The sequence below is a fragment of the Ornithorhynchus anatinus genome, chromosome 18, assembly GCF_004115215.2.
Source record: "Ornithorhynchus anatinus isolate Pmale09 chromosome 18, mOrnAna1.pri.v4, whole genome shotgun sequence".
Classification (NCBI taxonomy): Eukaryota; Metazoa; Chordata; class Mammalia; order Monotremata; family Ornithorhynchidae; genus Ornithorhynchus; species Ornithorhynchus anatinus.
In genome coordinates this window covers 7,485,998-7,505,949 of record NC_041745.1, presented here as the reverse complement: position 1 = coordinate 7,505,949, position 19,952 = coordinate 7,485,998, and the positions used below count along the sequence as shown (strand labels likewise).

At 38.4% G+C, this 19,952-nt stretch overlaps 1 protein-coding gene across 2 annotated transcripts in view; it reads right to left on the bottom strand.

Moving 5' to 3' along the window:
* Window positions 1-3,926: 3,926 nt before the first annotated feature.
* PKNOX1 (PBX/knotted 1 homeobox 1) overlaps window positions 3,927-19,952 on the bottom strand; it is a 32,816-nt gene continuing 16,790 nt past the window's right edge. For both annotated transcript variants that reach the window (XM_029083337.2, XM_029083339.1), the window contains 9 exons: window positions 19,133-19,260; window positions 18,072-18,243; window positions 16,952-17,122; window positions 15,241-15,340; window positions 14,401-14,498; window positions 13,510-13,638; window positions 12,197-12,273; window positions 8,721-8,893; window positions 3,927-7,474 (listed from right to left, as the gene is read on the bottom strand). In XM_029083337.2, coding sequence (XP_028939170.1) covers window positions 7,263-7,474; window positions 8,721-8,893; window positions 12,197-12,273; window positions 13,510-13,638; window positions 14,401-14,498; window positions 15,241-15,340; window positions 16,952-17,122; window positions 18,072-18,243; window positions 19,133-19,260 — 1,260 coding nt within the window. In that variant the 3' untranslated portion in view covers window positions 3,927-7,262. The remainder of the gene's footprint in view (window positions 7,475-8,720; window positions 8,894-12,196; window positions 12,274-13,509; window positions 13,639-14,400; window positions 14,499-15,240; window positions 15,341-16,951; window positions 17,123-18,071; window positions 18,244-19,132; window positions 19,261-19,952) is intronic.

The window sequence follows — 19,952 nt, the reverse complement described above, 5'->3', positions numbered from 1 at the left end:
GGGAGAAGTGCTGGAACTATTCCTTCATTCAACTGTATTTATTGAGTGTAGTGTGTGTGGAGCACTGTACTTAGCACTTTGGAGAGTACAACAAAAAGCAGATACATGCTCTGCCTACAATGAATTTACAGCCTAGTGGGGGAGACAGACGTTAATATAAATAAATTCCAGGTATTTACATGAGTGCTGTGGGGCTGGGAAAGGGGATGAATAAAGGGAGCAAGTCAAGGTGATGCAGAAGGGGGTGGGAGAAGAGGAATGGAGAACTAAGTCAGGGAAGGCCTCTTGGAGGAGATGTACCTTCAATATGGCTTTAAAGTGGGGGGAGAGTCATTATCTGTCCGATATGAGGAAGGAGGATGTTCCAGGCCAGAGGCAGGACATGGGTGACGAGTCGGCAGGCAGTGAGATAGACAAGACTGAGGTACAGTGAGAAGGTTGACATTAGAACTGGCAGTGCGGGAATTTAATCCCCCTTTCCCTATTCCTTTCCCCTTTGCTTTTTGTATCCCAATTTGCCCCCGGCCCGGTTCTGCCTCAAGGCTACCAGAAATGAAATGTCAGTGTGGTTTGCAAGAATCATCCCTCTTCTGCCTCCTCATCTACCCCTTTGTGGGCTAGTTGAACCATCTATTTGCCCTCTGAACTTATTGTCTTTGCATGCTGTGGTTATTTTTGTGTGTGATGCAAATACACATCATGTAGAGGACTAGAGGAGCAACTGCTATTTTGTAATTCGGCAAAAAACTCTCAGGAATCTCTCACCTTAAGCTGTGCACCATCTGCTCGCAAAATTTTTCTAGGAATAAATAATCCTTCCACAGTGAGTGCTTTCTTGGATTTTCTTCTTCCTTTTTCCTGCCACCATAATGTATAATGGAAGAGAATTCATCATCAATTTTGCCTTTTCCAACTTTCCTGCAGTCTGCCTTTACACAGCGTTTTTACACCCTGTTCGGTTTTTCTCCAGTCTCTACTTACCATCTCCCTCTTCCAGCTCCCCGCCTTGGGCTTCTTCCTCAACAAAAGCCCGGTAACACCCCCAACACCTCCCCCTTGTACACGCGCGCGCACAAACACAGGCACACACACGCACACACACATATTGAAATAGGTCTTTGATCTTCATCAAAGCAATCCATTTAAAAGAAAACAAATCGCTTTCACCTCCTCCTAATCCTAACCAGTTTTTATGTTGTGCAGAGAAGGGTAGCATTCTCCACACTTGCTATAAGACATTCTTCTAGCCACTTCTCCGGGGAAGCACTGCCTTCAGACATTTTAAACCTGGAGTTGAGGGAGCATTTCTGTGCATTCAGCTAGCTCTCCGGTCATTTTACTGCTGAACTTGATTAGTAACCAAATCGCTTTTGAGACCATGTGATCTTCTTGAAAACTTTTAAGAAACATCTTTAGTTATCCACCCTTTCTAGATCTATTAGTTTGCTGCATGTATTCACACTTGTGATTACTTTTTGATGAGGGAAATACAGATATTAGATTGACATATTAAACGATGAATATTTATTAAATGGAACACAAAGAAAAAACATTAGTTAACAAGAACCTCCTTTTCAAAGACTTGCTTTTTTTTTTCCCCTAAGGAGTTGGTAATGCCAGGGAAAGCTTCCAACACCAATGCATTTTGTTTCATATTTTGGGGAAATACAAAGTTGAGGTATTCACTAAAATGCCCCTAATTGAATTCAATTAGGATGAATCCCAGAAATCCATGGTAATTTTCAGAATTCTTAAATTCTTGTGCTAATTTTCAATCCACGACTAAGATTATTTTTTTGAGATAAAATGGCTATCTGTATCTACCTCCCTCTAATCTCAACTGCTCTTTAGAGCATAACAGTAAGGTAAGAATAGTAATTTACTTAAAAGCACTTTTAAGAAATAACATTCAAAAAAAGGGTTTTAGGTTTTGGCAAAGGATTTATAGGTGAATCAAATAGTTAAATTAGGCAGATTAGGTGATACCAAAATATTTCAGCAAAAATCATAACCCCTCAGGCACTAAAAAAAATATTGGACTCAAATCTTGTAACATATGATTGAATAAAGATAAAAGTTAAAAGTCTCCTAACTTTAAGATGACAAAACCCGCAGAACAGCAAATTCTTCAAAATTAGCTACTTCATATTTACAAGGAGCTTACCTTCATTTCTATGATCCAAAATTTCTGATATGGCATTACAATCCTAATATTTTCAACAAAATACTTCCTATCTTTAAGCTTGGACAATGGCAAGATGCTGTCTGTTACAAATCAGATTTTTAAAGCTTCAGTCACAAGATGTACAGTTGTTACATGAACCAAAAAGTATTTATTCATAGGGCAAAAATTTGGACTTAGAAGAATCTAATTTCATTATGGAAATATTTCTCTATTTTAACATGGTCCTTTGGGGTTCTGAAATAAAACGAAAGTGGTGTTCAGGATCGTAAAAGGTCTGGTAAGATTTGTAATGCCAAGAAATTCAAAATAATCATTGGAATACAGGTTCTAGATCCTCAAGCATATTTACTGAATGTTTCCTATGTGCAGAGCATTATACTAAGTGTGAGAGAAAGTACAGTATAATAGAGTTGGAAGACATGTTCTTGATCTAGTAATGAATTATTTTGCATTTTTTTTTAATAATTCCAAATGCAAAACCAGAAAAAAAATAGATGGACATTAAATATTCATCCAAGTTATTTAAATCTGATTTTTATTATGGGAAATTCTTTAATATATGTAGATATATTTATGCTTGTCTCAGCTATAGGAAAGTTGGTAAATCTAGCGCAGTAGCAGGTTTCCTGGAAAATAAGATATAAATAGCTCTAAATGGGGTCCCTGCAATGCACCTCCGAGTCCACTTGGATGTATTTGGTGGTCTCGAGTCTACTGGCTAAAGCAGCATAATTTCTGGCATAAGCTGTACTTTACCTAACAAATATTTCTCTCAGAATTGTCTCAAAATGTTTCTTCAGTGTGCTTTGATCATATCTCCAGACCCCATCTCTTGTTCTCCACACAAACTGCTTCCTTGCTTGTCCTCAAAACCTCCCAGTGGTTGCCAGTTGGAGAAACACATACACCTTGCCATCAGCACTCAATCAGCTCTCTCCCTGCTAACCTCCTTCCTCTCCCACTACAGCCCAGCCCACTCAATTTATTCCTCTAATATCAACCTACTAACTGTGTCTTACTCTCATCGGTCTTGCCTCTCATCCCTCTTCCTTCCTGGAACTCCCTCCTTCATATCTGCTAGACTACCATGCTCATCTTCAAAGCCTTACTAAAATCACATCTCCACCAGGAAGCTTTCTCTGACTAATCTCTCACCTTCCCTCCTATTTCCCCTCCTTTCTGCATCACCTATGCACTTGAGTTCATAGCCTCTCAGCACTTAGGTACTCAGCCCAATTACCCTCCCCACTGCACTCATGTAAATATATTCCTTATTCTTGGTTGCCTCCTCTACCTGTAATTTATTTTAATGTCCTTCTCCCCAGGTAGATTATAAGCTCCTTGAGGACAGGGGTCAGATCTACTTACTCTATTGTACTCTTCCAAGCTCTCCTTACAGTGCTCTGCACCCAGCAAGCACTCGATATTAATCAACTGACAGGTTCTATGAGAAAAATATTATGGGAACTAAAGAATGGAAAATCCCTTTGAAAAATAGAATCTGTTTCTCCTTTATTTCTCAAAACTAATCCTTTACCCAGGGACATGATTTTTTCCTGTTATATAGTTGACGTCTGAAAATAGAAATGAATTTCAATCCAATGGCAATGCCAACTCTCATTCTTAGTGTAGACTGCAAACCAAAGTTCAGAATGTAGCATGAAGCAATTCTTAGGCTTTACTTACGAGAGAATGCATGCTTTTGGTTTGAGTTGAGCTTCTGGCAATAATACATCATCCATAAACATGTTTCTATTTTTAATTTTTTTGCTTTGATAAATCAGTTGTTTCACAAAATCCCTTTTCAAGACAACAATCCAAGAAAAACTTAATGTTACAGTATTCACATTTTAAAGATTGTCAGTTTCATAGACCAAATGTTACTAAGACAAAGGAAGATTGCTGGATTATTTCAGTACTATCCGCCAGAGATGGGCCTTTAATATCATTGGGGGGAAAATGATATTTCATTGATATCATTGACGCTAGGACTGTCTGTTTTTTTCAAAAGTGCTCCATTAGTCCATTGCTCTTTCACGCTGGCAGAAAGCAGTCATCAGTCAAAAGGTTATACACAGAAAATTCATAAGACAGGGTGATGTATGCTTTCTCATACAGGTTACTAATTGTCATTGTTTCTCAGCCTACTGAACAGCATACTTGTGCCATTTCCCACTTGACACAATGGATGAATGAATCAACTCATTTTACTATATGAAAAATAACCCCACAAACCATAAAAGATTTAAATGAGTCCAGCAGTATGAGTTTGATTTGGGTTTGGCAAGGCCAACCTAGCTTATTTGCTCTACAATGGAACAACAGTAACAACCACAACAACAGAATTCAAGAAGTCAGGAATTTAAAGCACATTCAAAAGGATCCTTCACAAATAAAGAATTCAACAAGAAGAGAGTTTGGGGTTTAACTTCTTCACTTGCGACAAGTCCAAGTAGATGGGAGTGTGCTTTAATTGATTCTTTTGGCTATGTAGGTAGCTGGAAGGGAAACACTTTTGAGGGAATTTGATGAATGACATACTGTGGAAGAAAGAATGATTTTTAAATCAAAGTAGCTTAACATGTATAAGTTATACATATATGAGAAGCACCTTGATTATTCATGGATGGTGTTTGAAGGTCTTTTTTGGTATGTTTCCAAAGTCCCTTCAAAAAATCCGTTTATAGATACATGTGCTCATCTGCCTGGCATGCCAATTCAGTTTTAGGGCACTGAGAATCTATTTCAAAGAGTCAAACAAAAATGAAGCAGAACACAGCCTGAAACATTGTTCAAATCACTCCAATTAAGTTTTCTGATTTTCACTGTACAAAGGCAAATACCTATTCTCCAAGCTTCAGTAGTTTGGCACCAAAAATGATATTTGTAGCACCCTGGATTTAAATTAGTTTAATAAATTCTGCTACATGTTGTATGATTACCAATATCTCCGATGGGAAGAATAATTGTTGCTGAAAAACTAGGTATTCGGCTAATGGCTTTTGCTATTCTGGAGAAAAGTACTAGAAAAGGACAAGAAATGGTAAATAAAATTTCAAAATATAGTTGCCACAGTTCCTCATAAAAAAATGCTAGTAAAGTTGATGTTTAAGTAAATTAGAGTTGGAAAAAGATCTTTGAAGACATACCCAGATCTTTGACAAAATATTTTATCATTTTTTCCACAAGAAAATACTGGCTGTTTTTTTGGGGTTTTTTTACAGTGTGATTCCCTATTCTTGCTACAGTTAATAGCTAGATTTTTTTCCAGATGAAGTTCCTGAAACTGTTTTTATTTTTAAATCATTAATTTTACTGTACTGTGGATCTTTTATGGAACAATACATGAATTCACTGAAGATTACCTAATATATAGTGAAAAATAGGACATGTCATTCTGAATTAAAACAAATATTTCACAACATAACCTCAGTGAGATGACCATTCATTGTAGCTAAATCTCAAACGCCAAACAACTGAAAACAAATTTATATGTGGCAACCTCCAGAAAACCAAAAATGTTCTACATAAAGAAATCATGCAATTTTTGGCATCCTTTTTAAGGAAATCCAACTCAGTGAAAATGAGTTGACCTGTAGGAAAAAATACCTTGCATATATTCTCTCATCTCCTTGGTCATGAGTCAACTCAGGAGGTAAAAACCCTGATGCTGTTTTAAATGCAGAATAACAAGTGGAAGAAAAATATTATGCCATACCATGAACTGCAAACTTTAATTCACAAGGTTCTAGAAATCCTGTTACAACCAGGTTAAAAGGAGGAAATACTGACTTTCGGTATCAAAAGCCTAACGGGCATATTCAACCAAGAATAAGTTAAAAAAAAATTAAGCTGGGGAGAAAAAGAAGTTTCAACAAAGCCATTGTTCTGGGCTAAATCCACTTTCTGAATATTTATTAATCACTTACAAAGATTCTCTAAATGTTTTGTATCTGCTCTGGTGCTGAAAATTCAAACAAGTTTCAGGTATCCTATGTAGGAGTTAAAAAAAAAAAAAACAACAAAAAAACAAAACCTTGGCTAATGTGGAAAAACTACCAGTGAACTGTAGTCAGATTTAAATTAGACTAAAAGAATATTGCTTAATTGATTACTGGGAATATTTGGGGTATCATTTGCACTTACCTTACCTGAATACCTATTAGCAAATACTTTTAGATACAAGTTTAGATCAAGTGTAAAATGCAATCTGAGCATTCATATAAATGAAAATTTGAAGATATCAAAGTTTCTTTGAATTGCCAGTTCTAACGCCATTATTAAATCTACATTACTCCTCAGGGTTTGTATTCACAGAGAACCATTGAATGCTAACTAGCTTTAGGCATGTGTATTTAATTTGGTCCATTCAGAACCATCCCCAACAGGAATACTAAAACATGTATTTCCTTCTAGAAATTTTATGTTCAATATAGTCATAATCCCAATTCCTAATGAATTTATAAAAATAGTTTTTATCCAATAATTCCAGCTAGGTAAAAATAGGAGTTTTTTTTTTTAGCAAATGAAACAGGCTCACTTGAATATGAGAGAAATTTAACTTATTTTAAATTGCCATACATTCATGACTAAATCACACTTCATTTGTTTTTGTGTGTGGTGCTGTCCACCTCTGACTGGCAGTTTTTAAGGTGCAGAAGCTTCTTTCGAATACATGGGGGCTCATTAAGGATCCAATTCCTTAAGACTTGGACAGAAAATTTAAATTAGCCCTTTGAAATTTGCTTCAAACAAGAGGACTAATTACTTTTGACTAATTTTGCTTAAGACAATGGAAGCATTTTCCATTGAGGGACTCATAAGGGACCATTCATTATATTAAGAGTTAAAACTTTAAAGGAAATAAAAAAACCCCACACGTACATTTGAAAGAAGTCGCTGCACCTGCAAAGACACTCTTTAAGCTTACTATGAAATACAAAAAGTGCACCCTTCTATATCTACATATAAAACATATTAGAAATAAAACTTGTGTAAAATGTTTGCTGTGCAAACTATAAAAAGTCTGTGGAGTCCATTCTTTTCCCTAGTTCTTCCGTCTGTGCTCTCTTGCTTCCTACTGCAGAGAATCGCTGTTATCCAAGACGAGTCCACTGATGTTGGTTGTGGAAAGGTCACCTCCATCTTCTTCTGTGCTGTCCACAGACTCATCCTCACTCTGCCCTGCCATCATGACTTGCTGAACTGCCAAGGTAGCCCCGTCAGATGACAGAGATTGGAGGCTGTCCACATTCATATTAACGGGAGCCGTAATAGTCACAACAGCTCCTTGGGAGAGAAGGAGGAGAACAGGACAAAGGGACGGAGATGAATGCATAATCTAGGAAGATTACTGAGTCACAAGATTCCCCCACCACTCACAGGCAAAATGTTATATTGAGATGCCGTTTTTCCAAAACACTGTCTTCAGAATGATCTCCAAGTGCTATAACAGGACTTCTATTGTCCTTAGCTTGTTATACACCCATTTCTCCCATCCGCAGGATTGCATTCTTGCAGAAACTCGAGATATTGAAGTCACCATGTCTGACACAGGGCATGTGTATAAATGTGCATGAACACAAGCCATTTCTTCCAAAACTGCAATGCACTGTATCCATTACAGGTTTGCTTCCTTCATTCCCTGACACTTAAAAGCCTTAAAAGCGTAGTGAGAACATGCATAAAAGCAGAACTGAATGCACTTAATTTTCCTAGGTAAAAACGTAAGTAGAACAAAGGAACTAAAACAGGCAGTAGAGAGATTTCCAACACTGAAGCGGTGAGGTGCTCAAAAATTTCAAGAAAGTATTGGTGAAACATACAGAACATGTAGCAAACAAGACTAGATAACCTGTGGTAGCTTCAGTTGAAATATGCCCAACTATGAATTTAGGGGCTGCAAGATTCAAAGCCAAATTCCAATGGACTGAAAAAACTGAATTACAATACCATATAACTTAGTACAATTTGGAGTATGGGCCTTCATTATCCCATCTATCTATCTAAAGGAAGAGAATTCCAAGCCAGAAGAAGTACTTGGGCAAGGGACTGGTGATGAGATAGATGAAATCAAGGAACAGAGAGTTTAGAGAGGTAAAGAGTGTGGGTTGGGCTGGGGGAAGGGAGGGAGGAGAGCTGATTCTAGGGGCTTTTTGCTCATGGTAGGCAGGAAAGGTGCTTATCAACTCCATTGCATTGTACTCTCCCAAATGCTTAATAAAGTGCTCTGCACACAATAAGTGCTCAGTAAATACCATTGATTGATGAGGAGGTGAATGGACAACCACTGACAGTTCCTGAAGAATGGGGAGACATGGACTGAAATTTTTTTTTTTTGGAAAAATGATCCAGGCAGCAGAGTGAAATACGGATTGGAATGGGGAGACAGGAGTCAGGGAAGTCAATGAGGAGGCTAATGCAGCAGACAAGGCAGAATATGATAAGTGCTTGCAGCAGTGTGGCAAGAATTTGGATGGGAGGGAAATGCAGTTAAAAGTTGTATTTCTGGGCAAATGAGTAAAATTTTCCTTACCTTCAGACATTGCAAGTTCATTAGGCGGTTGCTGGGCAACTCCTGATGCAATCGAGTCGGGCCAAAACCTCTGAACAGGTCTGTTCTGAGATGTCTTTTTCTTTGTTTTTGGTGTTTCTGAACAGCTGGAATCCAACATGGGCTGGAGAATTCGTCGTCTAGCATTGATAAACCTGAACATAGAGGAATAGATCTTAAATCCTCATATAGGTTTATAAGACATCTCTCACCAGAATCAAAACACAAATTCAATGCTATCTCTGCCTAATGAATCTCTTCATTAAATTTTAAAAACCTACCTGCTGCTAAAGTTTTCTATTATTTGAGAACCTCCTGAGTGGGATTTTTAAAGGATATTTATATTCAGACTTCCCTATAAAATACCTCCCAAATTTATCCTTCCAGTTTAATAAGATTTTACTATATTAACCACACAGGTTAATAAATCTAGTTATATAATAACCATATCTGGATTTGTTAAGCAAACTACATAACCAATTTAGGAAACTCCTGGTAGCAAACCGACATCCTGAATACACAAACTATTATCGAGTTATTGCTTCCAAAATAATTTTTTAACAACTGTAAGAAACCCTTCACAAGGCTTTTATGTGAAATAATTTGACAACAGAAGTGCCTCAACTGACAACTGAAATGCTCAGAAAGCCAAGGACAAATTCTACATCTTAATCATTTAAACAGTAGTTGTTCTGTCTCCTCCAGCAAGGCCCCTCTACAATGAAGGGTTACACTGGCCCCCATAATTAATGACTGGGAGAAGCAGTAACAGCAACCTCAAAGATTTCCCACCCAATCAGAAGCCTCTGCGTTCATGAAAACTCAATGCCTTTGAGAGAACTCATTGTTGAGTGCTTGTCTAGCTGGCCTGGTTGGTGAGATAATAGGTTCACTCCTGGATTCACAAACATAAAAATATTCAAAGCCCCAAAACTCCCAAGTTTATTGTTGGCTTAACTGCTGATTCTCAATACCATCCATAGAGGTTCTAGGTCCTAAATACTATTCCTCTGGCAGGCTTTTAGATTAGGATAAAAACTTATACAGTGAGAAGCAATTTTTGACACTATTATAGAACTACTAATTCAAGAGCATCATAGCATTATATCCCATTTCTACTCATTTATCTTACAAGTCCCATTGCTATTTTTCAATATTTGCCATTTCTTCCTTTAAAATTCAAACAGCTCCCATGCAGGAAAGAAGTAAATGGGTACCCTGCCCCCAAAGTGATAACTTTAACTAAAATTGGGAATGAAGCAACTATTAAATTGAAAGATACAATTCATAATTTGAATAGAGGTGCTCTAGACGGTCAATTCAACCACAAAAAAAAGAGAAAGGAATTTAGAGCACTCTAGGACAAATGCCTAACTTTTACCAGGAGTAAGGGCAATAGGAATAGCGGCAGCTTTCTCTCCCTTCACCCCATACATCCATCCCTCTGGATGCTCTATCACCTAGGGTCGGCTTCAGCCACTTGGCTAACTGAGGCGCAGAAAACTCTGCCAAGCCCTGTCATTCTGTATGAGTGCGTATGATGTTTTGCACATAGCATTCTGTAGGCCATAGCTACATAACCCTTGGTGTACTGTCAGCGTAATGCAATCATGTCATACAGAGGCTTGTTCAACCTCCCAAACCTAGGGCCCACCCAGGTACCTGTTAACGTGGGCACCATTTCCAATTTAGGAGGAAGGAGTGTGGGCACTTAAAATTTTTATTTACCACTGCACCCTGAGACAGTTCCTTACCTCATGAAAACTGCCCAGCCACCACCTATCTATCCATCCCCACATTCAGTTATATACAGACACCCACGCCTGCACATGGGCAGGCAATCAGACAGCCACTCAGACTACACATCAAATACTTACCAGAGTTAAGTTGACATTTTCACAGTGAAGTAGAACAGCAGTCAGAGCAGTTAGAAATAGAAGTGTCTGCTTCTGCCTCTCTTCTCCACAGTTTAGGAGCCAAAGGCCCAGACAGAAATCAACTAGTCACAGCAGGATCAGGAACAAGAACAAAACCACCTACCACCACCACCTTCTTGCCCAAAACAGTTGAGAGTTGGGAAGTGGCAGTAGCTGGTGTGTTCCATTTCTGGCTCTTGCCAATTGTCTTCTTCCTGGGCTCCTCTGGGAGGCAAAAATTCGAGTCCCTCGAATAAAGGATTTCTTTTCTCATGGGCTCTAGCTGTTGCTATTCCATTTCTTTCTGAGTTTGTCAGAGTTCTCACCTCCCCAGATACCCCAGGAAAAAGCATTTCAGCAGCAGCAGTCTTTATTAAGCCCCTATTGTGCACAGAGTCCTGAGTTTACACTTGACAGCTTACACTGTAATGGCAACTCTAAGCGGGGGTGGGTCATTCCCGCAAGGCAGAGAGAGGAGCATGTATGGCACGCTCACCCCCTTCCAAGCCGAGTCTGTCCCAGCTCAGGCTGAGGTCTGTGCCAGGAGAGACACAAGGAGAGCAACCCCATCCCATTCCATGAACATAAAAAAATGATAAGAAAATTAAGGAAGCGGATGGGAAAGTCAAAGGCAGAAAAACACGGTGGACAGGGACAACCGAAGATTAGGACAACAAGATTGTTGTAAAATTAAGTTTTGCACTCATCGCATTACAAGCATAGGTCTTAGTCCCCCAAATCCCACCATCTTTGGTTATCAGCTTTGTATTGAGCTCATTATTCCTTGCTAAATCAAACTCAAGGGCCCAATAATGTAAGTATTTAATCTAACCACCTATGAAACCCTTCTTGCGAGTCAGCAGGTGGGCTTTCTCCCCCAGGTGGTAACGGAAGTTTCAGGTGTAAAGCCCAGGTCCTTACACAAGGATCCCTTAGGTGGCAGAGTATCCCTCGTCATCCACAATGCTGGTGCCATATATTGTTGCTAGGATGAAAGGGAGAACCTAGTCCCATCCGAGGTATCTCCAAAGCACCCATCCAGAGGATCCCTTTAGATCCATAGACACCCCCAGGGATCCACTTTTCACCCAGATGTGCTGGGGCTCCTTGGGAAAACCAAAGGAAATGATCAGGAGAGAAGGTTCACCTGAAGGTTGATGGGTAATTGGGCTCCTAACTTTGGGATACCTCCTGCCCTGTGGGAACAGGGTCCCATTTCCACTTTCTTCTGTGAAAAAGGGAAAAAGAAAATAAAAAAAACCAAATAATTTCAATCCAACTAAACAATTGTTTGCTTAATCCCATGGAATAAAGTCCTTTTTGAAAATCCACATTGTTTGCAGAGTTTTGTTTTTTTTTTCTTTAAGAGTCTTTGCCCGGTGTAGGTGAGCTTCTCTTCCCATTCTTTCCCATATAAACCAAAAGACAACTAGAAAAAAGGGATTTCCCACTTTTCAAGTTTCTCAAAGACTATTAATGCTGCTTCAATGTTCAGTTTTAGACATTCTGAACAGAAATTAATTCGTAACTGACATATCTCACCAGTTGTTAACTTGGAGTAGAGTCAGGTTTGTCTGAGCTGCAATCTGCTTTTTCTCATCCTCTGTTGGATAGGGATGCTAAGGATAGAAATTGTTAAAACACATAAGTTTATATTTCTTTCTATAAAGGAAATATGGATTACCCAGGTAACAACCCTCTCCTCCCCGCAAAAAAGACAGTCATCAGTAAAGGTCAAACAAACCACGAGACATTAAGCAAAAAATATATTTAAGCTTTATCGGGTACTTGTCATTTTATTAAGAATATCCAACATAAAACAATGTTTTATCATGGCTGCTACAGAACTCGTTGGATAGCCTGATCATTATCTAGAATACATGTGATAAAATCAGATTAGTTATGCTGTCTGAAGACTCTGTCACATGAGAATGATGACAAGCATTATGGGGTCAAATGAAACCACACACACACACACAAAGAAAAAAATGGAGAAAAATAAGGAAAATTTATATAGTTTAAAGAATAAACTTATAATGATCATGTTTTTGAATAAGGATACCTGAAAGAGCTTTGCAAGCCTCAACTCTCTGAACAAGGAAAATAATTTCTTTTTAAACATGATAAAGTCGAGTTTTATCATGGATTAAATTCTAATTGGGAAACAATAAAGCACTTTGTTCTTAAACTAAAATGCTTTGGGCGCAACCTACTAATGAGGATAAGTGCTTGTTTATTAGAGGTTCACTGTTTCAGGATACTGCTAAACTGAAATATTATACAACTGAATTGGCCCAATATTGCTTTTGCTTATTTCAAAAGACGTCACTTGGAAAACCTACTTTCTAGCTAAATGCCCTGACAAACAATAGGGTAAATGGACAGAGGTACAAACAAATCACCTTTTGATGTAAACAAGTGCTGGAAACCTTAAAGACTACTCTCCACTTCAATGACCCTGAAGGCTAGCAGGTCTTCAATCAAGTTGGTGGTGGTTGTAAGGTCAAAGGGAATAGATTCTCCCCAGGAGTCACTCAAGACAAGTAGAATGGAAAGTGACTACTGAAAAACTGAAAGTGAGGGCTAAGGGAGACTTGTGGGTGTGAAGGAAAAATGAGGAATATGTGATAATGATTGGCGGGGAGGGATTCCTGATGTGTGGAAAAAAAAACCACCCAGGAGTGGGAAGAGGAGTTAGAGTATCATTTTATATAATTCGTTCCATTCTAGTTTACATTTAGGTAACCCTGGCAAAAGGGCACGAATGATCCTGGTCCTAGCGGTCTCCAACAATTAGCAGATTGTTTTTCATAAAACAGGGCAAAAACCAAAATGAAATGCCATTTAGTTCTTACCCCTATGTGCTGAAAAAGCCAAGATCTCATCACGTTTGTGGCATGCTTAGGCAGAACTCCCCTTTTATTTTTTGATGAACCGTCATCTTGATGCAAGATGCTTAGATCTTGATTTAACTGTAACTGAAGCTGTAAAGGAAGTGGAAGAGAATTTTTTGGAGGCAATTAGGAAAAGTGATCTTCTCGGTAGAGTAAGATTTGGATGAGGAAAAGAAAAAAAAATATATACAGATAAAAAGGTTGAGTATTATGAAGAGCCACAACATACCTCTAGTCGTAGTAGTATACACAAGGTAATTTTATAAGGAGATGTGCTTTGGACCCCCACTGTTTAACTTTTTAGAAGAGGGGGGAAAAAAAGCCTTCATGATATTACCCACCGTGCTTCACTATGAAGCAGGTAAGAAGTTATTTAAGTCAGGGGGTGGGTCACAGCAACAGAGACCCAGCATCATCATGTTGAAGAAAAATGACTCAAAATCTAACAGAGGTAAAGGAGAGTAGTCCTCACTGATCCTCTTCACTGGCAAATGAACTATTCCCCATTGAGATCATTTAACTTATCTGGACCTCAGTTACCTAATCTCTAAAATGGTGATTAAACTGCGAGCCCCATGTGCAACATAGATAGTGTCCAACCTCATTAGCTTGCATCTACCCCAGGGTTTAATACAGTGCCTGGCACCTAGTAAGCACTTAAATACCATAAAAACAACAACAACCAACAAAAATAAAACATGCCATAAAAAAGAACCAAATATCAGGTTTACCGATTTTTTGTACAAAGTTCTGCTTGAAAAATTTTCTGATTATTAGGCCCAGTAACACTATTCAAAATCCCTACCATCCCTCCAAAAAGACCCTCCAAAAATTGAAATCTAAAAATCCCACCTGTGAATTCTGGATCCTAATTGTTCCAGGTGACAAGGCTTGAGTTACTACTTGACCTTGTGGAGTGACCACTGTAACAGGCTGATATACTGTGCCACCTTGAAAAAAACACAACAAAAACCCCACCAGAAAACCATTAAAACAATTTTGCGGGGACATTTTAGCAAGTAATTTTTCTAACCCAATTGTACTAAATTCAGGGATGAGTAAAATGTGTCCTGGAGCTGGCCCACCAACTGATTCATAGACATGACTGTATTTTTAGAACTGGGGGCTTCTAGCCAGCTCTAAGCTGCTGTTGCAGAGAGCAAGCCTTTGCTCGCATCTGGCTCAAAGCCAGATAGGCACTACTACCAACAAAACTTCAGCCACTTTCACATCTTAACCCTCCCCAACTCCCTTTCCCCATGAAATGTGGGGGACGATTATATGATCGGCCTTCTTCAGCCTGGTGAAATCGGACAAGAAGTCCTCTGGCTGAAATAGACTCTTCACTCATTTCCAGTCTTTAGTCACACCACAGTGAAGTTAACAGCATCAATACTTAAAATTGATGTGATCCTTTGTCATATCATAAGTCTTAAAGTTGTAGAAAACAAACTTTTTCCATTAATCAAGTTATTTTGTTTAAAATATCAGAACAATATTTTTACATAGAGATGTACACATGAAATAAGCATTCAAAGGAATTCTACAATCTGGTTGTGCAGCCTCTGGGAGTAATTAACAGAAGGAATCATTAATGCAAAAGAAGAATACTCATCCCGGCCTCAACAGCTATTAAAGCAATAAATAATACGCAACAGTAGAATGGGTTCACATGTTCTTACTGGGACGTACCTGCTACTGTTGCCATAGTTACATTTCCCTGCTGCAACGCCGATGCAGGAACCACAATTCCTTGGGGACTGAGCGTGCCTGTGATGGCACTCTGAATTTGCTAAAAGTCACGATATAAAGATTTAAGTAACTCTTCATTATAAAAAGTATACATGAAAATATTACCAAGAAAAAGTGGATTCTAAGAAGGTCATTAACAATTCAATACGACAAAATCACCTTTGAATAAACCTTAATAAAGCAGAAATGCATTATAGAAACACAGATACACTTATTCTAGATTTCCTGGTCATCAGACCTAATGATCATTTAGCTATATATATATATATACATCTGTATATATATATATATATAGCTCCAATAATACACTTCAAAGGATACTTAACTGGCACTAACATGGTTTCCTTTTATTTTCTCTATTATTCTAGTTAACTGCAAGGATTAAATTAAAATTCCTGGGGGTTTTTTTCCCCAAAAGATGAAATAACTTCAACATCCTAGAGGCGGGGTGCAAGGATTTTATATCTTGCAGAAAATCCTAAAAAACATGCTGTCCCTGTAACAAAATGCTGAACAGACACTAAAAAAATTACAAGTAGGTAGAAAAAGAAAAGGGGAATATGTACATGGATTAGTTCTTTGGGGATGAGGTAATCAGAGTTATGGTGAAGCAGGTTATAACTCCATAATAACTTTTTAAATAATAATAATAATCATGGTATTTGTTAAGCGCTTACTATGTGCCAGGCACTGTTCTAATACTGGATTGTAAATTTCCCTCTAACAGAATGGACTTTTCTGGACAGTTTAGAGTCCATGGGATTAGTTAGTCCATAATACTTTCTTCACTCTGTCTTATTTCTTACACTGTGCATCCAACAAGCTCCTCTTTTCTATAAACCTGGGTTTTTGGTAACAAAAGTATTGTTCTGTGAGTGTAGAGAAGGGACATGTGTTTCAGAAAAATGACACAGGCATATGAATTACTCTGCTTTCTAGTTGCACCATTAATGCTAGCTTAGAAATATAGCCAGTTCTGCTGGATATGCTGGACTGTGTTTTGGCTAGAAGAGAATGGCAGAATAAGACAGCGTTCTACATCTGGTTGGTAGAAAGGGTTGTATGAATGTGTGCAGCACTACATACAGGGTGAGTGCTAAAACACAAATCTTTCTTAATACTGGGGCCTTGAAGAACACTACCCTCATGTTCTATGAAAATTATCTTCTAGCAAACCTAATCCATAGTCAAAGCAGAAGAGCAGATAAAATAGAATCGACCAAACAATGGCGTTTGAGTGCTTAGTATGTGCAGAACACTCTTCTAAGCACTTAGGAAAGTACAATTCAACAGAAGTGGCAAACACTCCCCGGCCCATAATGAGCTTTCAGTCTTGAAGGTAAGACAGACATGAACATAAATGAGTAATTTAAAGATCTATACATAAGGGTTGAGGGGTTGGGGTGAATATCAAATGTCCAAAGGTCACAGAACCAAGCACATAGATGATGCAGAAGGGACAGTAAGCTGGGGAAAAGAGGGCTTAATCAGAGAAGGTGCTTTGAAGATGTAGAGAGCAGTGTTCAGGCATATATGGATGGGGAGGGAGTTCTAGGCTAGGGGGAGGATGTGGGAAAGGGGTCAGTGGCGAGATAGACGAGATACAAAATGGCTGAAATTTGGGACTGACAAAGTGGATTTGAAGTAGTACCTGGGGCTGTACAGGTGAATAAGGACTTCCAGGTTCACCGCTCAGCAGGGTTTCACTATTCATTTTAGTTTTCAGACAGGCAATGTAACGACTACAGAAATCTTTGCAGAGTTCATTAACTTTTTCAAGTTCAAGAAGATGAATGCGTAGGACTTGGATTGCTTTTACCATCTAGAAGCACGGAAAATGAAGACATGTAGGCCAGAGAGAAACAGTATCGTTGCATAAGTAATAAATTTAAAATGAAAGAATATGTATTTATTGAAAAGCACATGATTTTGACTCCAATGAAAGATACAGAAGGACACTAGTTGGCCTGCAAAAATTTTATAGTTTTATCACTGCACTCAATAAATAAAATATATTTACATAAAATAGAAGAATGTACAACATATGGGATAGTTTTCTTTAATCTATTACTTGGACTCTAAAAACTGACAATGGCTTGTGTGACTATTTTGGAAATGTCATTCAAAGCCCCCTCAATATCTTGACCTTCTGGAAACTGACCCAATCCATTCCCAGCCTGGTACCAGCCCTTGGCAAGGGAGCTCAAATTCTAGAACAGACTGGAAGTGAGTCTGAGCCACACTGTAAGTGATCCTGGACTCACTTTTGGGGAGCGCAGCCTCAGGTCTGCAGCTGCCTCATGGGGAATCGACCAGCCCTTGCGCAAGTGTTCCTCTGTGGAAGCAAATCCACTGCACAGGCACATCCCTCCCACCTTCCCAACCCAAGGACTTCACTGGGGCACGAGGGGGGAGAATGGGGGAGGGTGGGGGGAGGAAGAGAAGAAAATAATATGTACAAATTAGTCATGATTCCTGCCCTCAATGACTTTACCATTTAGCAAGGGAAGAGTACAGCCAAGAACCATAGATCTGTTTTATTCTCTGCACATTCAGGCTATAAATGCAGATTTTCAAGATAGCAAGAGTGAGAAAAGGCAGATTCAGCCAATGATGATTTTGCATTTCCAAAGGATTGTGGGGGTCATAATCCTTAGTTTCTGAATAGGTCTGTTTTGGACCAAAAGATTGGCTGCATGGTCAGAGACAATCAGAGATGAAGGTAACATTAAAAAAAAAGTACATTACCATGGAAAAGGTTATTTACTTACTAAATTATCTGTTTCTGGATCTTCACAAAAAAAAGGTTTTCCTTCTTTTTCTTGTTTCCTGACAAAATTCTCAATATCTACGTCAAAACTGGCAGACGTTGTGCCTTCTGAGCCCTGGGTAGATTGTTCACATTTATCAAATAATAATGCTAATAATGGGAAGAGAGGATGCCTGAAGAAAAGGAAACCAGATTAAATTCACCACATTTCAGTTGCAACTTTAGGTTTTCTTTCGAAAGGAATGATCCAAAAGTTACTTTAACCAAGTCCTTAATATCCAAACTCCCAGTACTGACTAAAAACTTACCAACTTAAACACAGTGTTCTCATCAATCACATTTGACCCACTGTAATTTGAAGGACAAGTATTTAAGTGGGGTCTTGCCAAACAGTTGCTCATTAACTCAAATTCTGTGAGGTTGAGTGAATACAGCCTCTGGTACAACAGACTAAAAAGACTCAACTATCACCTCTCTGACCCAGACTGAATCCAGGTTTAGGCCATGCAAACCAATCTGATGGTCATAATCGCCGCAACAATTTGGCACAATGAAACAGAACAGACATCTGTACTCCAAAAAGCCCCAGACTAAACTGAAGTGGAATTTGCTGAACTCAGGAAGAAAAGTGAAAGCCTACAGATCAAGACCAATGGCAGTCCCTTCTCTGTATGCACCTAGACCATTTTTTAACTTGTAAAGTGAAACAGTATAGATCAATTTCAATTTTAAAATGAAAAAAGTATTTTACTACAAACTCCATGAGAATGGAAGGAAAATGTATAAACCAAATCACCCATTATTTTGCTTTAATATACAGCTGTCAATTTGAAACTTGCATAATATCTAAGCTTCAAAGTTTATACTTCAAAATTATTTTGAACATGAACCAGGATCCTTAGATTTAAAAAACTTTTAGCCTAATGTCCTTGTAAATTTTCCTACAGTGTGTACCGTGATACTAATGTGGCAGCTAAATGGTTTCCATATTCAAATTAGTATCCTGCTTTTTATTCCCTCCCCTTCCCCCCTTAGACACGCATTACGAGTCTATACAACTACCTATAAATGGCCTGTTTATCCGCATCCATTGGAGTCTGAGATTCCACGGGGGCTGGACTCACTCCTTCTGCATCAGGTTCCGAGCAGTTTGGATCTTGCTCTGTTTTTAACTCCGTTACTACTTGCATCTGCAAAAGGAGGAGGGTAGCCTACGTCATCAGCACACAGTATTAGTTGTAAATGCTCTATTTTCAGAAAAAATTATGAAAAGTACATAATAAATGGCTAGAAGGTTGGTATGACTTGGCAGTTATACAAAAAGATGAGCAACAACAAAACTCTTTTGAGTCTTTGATATGTTTTGGGGGATGGAATAAAAGGTCACTTCAAGTTTCAGCACTTTCAGACTGGAGATAATGGGCATTTGTGAAATATGGAAATATTTTGCTTCTTCCCATTCATTTTTGCCATTAGACAAATACTTCGCCTTCTCCAACTCTGGACCCTTCAGTCACTACTTTTAAAGGGATCTGTACGAGTAAACCAGAGAAGCCAATGTAATCTTACCTCTGCTTCTTTTTGCTATATGCTGTCATTACAGCATAATGTAACATTATGTTACAATAATAGGAGAGAAATGAACCAGCTAAAGATATTTTTCTCCTCCTCTTTTAAATGATTGTCTCATTAAACCAAATCCTACCGGCCAGATACCAAGCATTTATTAGGGCTTTAATTTGTTCTTTAAAAAAAACAAACAGTCTGGAACTTGAGGAGCCCAGAAGGTACAAAATTTCAGTAAGACTTTACTAGATTGAGAAAATATAAACAGGAACATCACTTAAACAACATTTTAGTTAAAATACATACTATAGGGAGC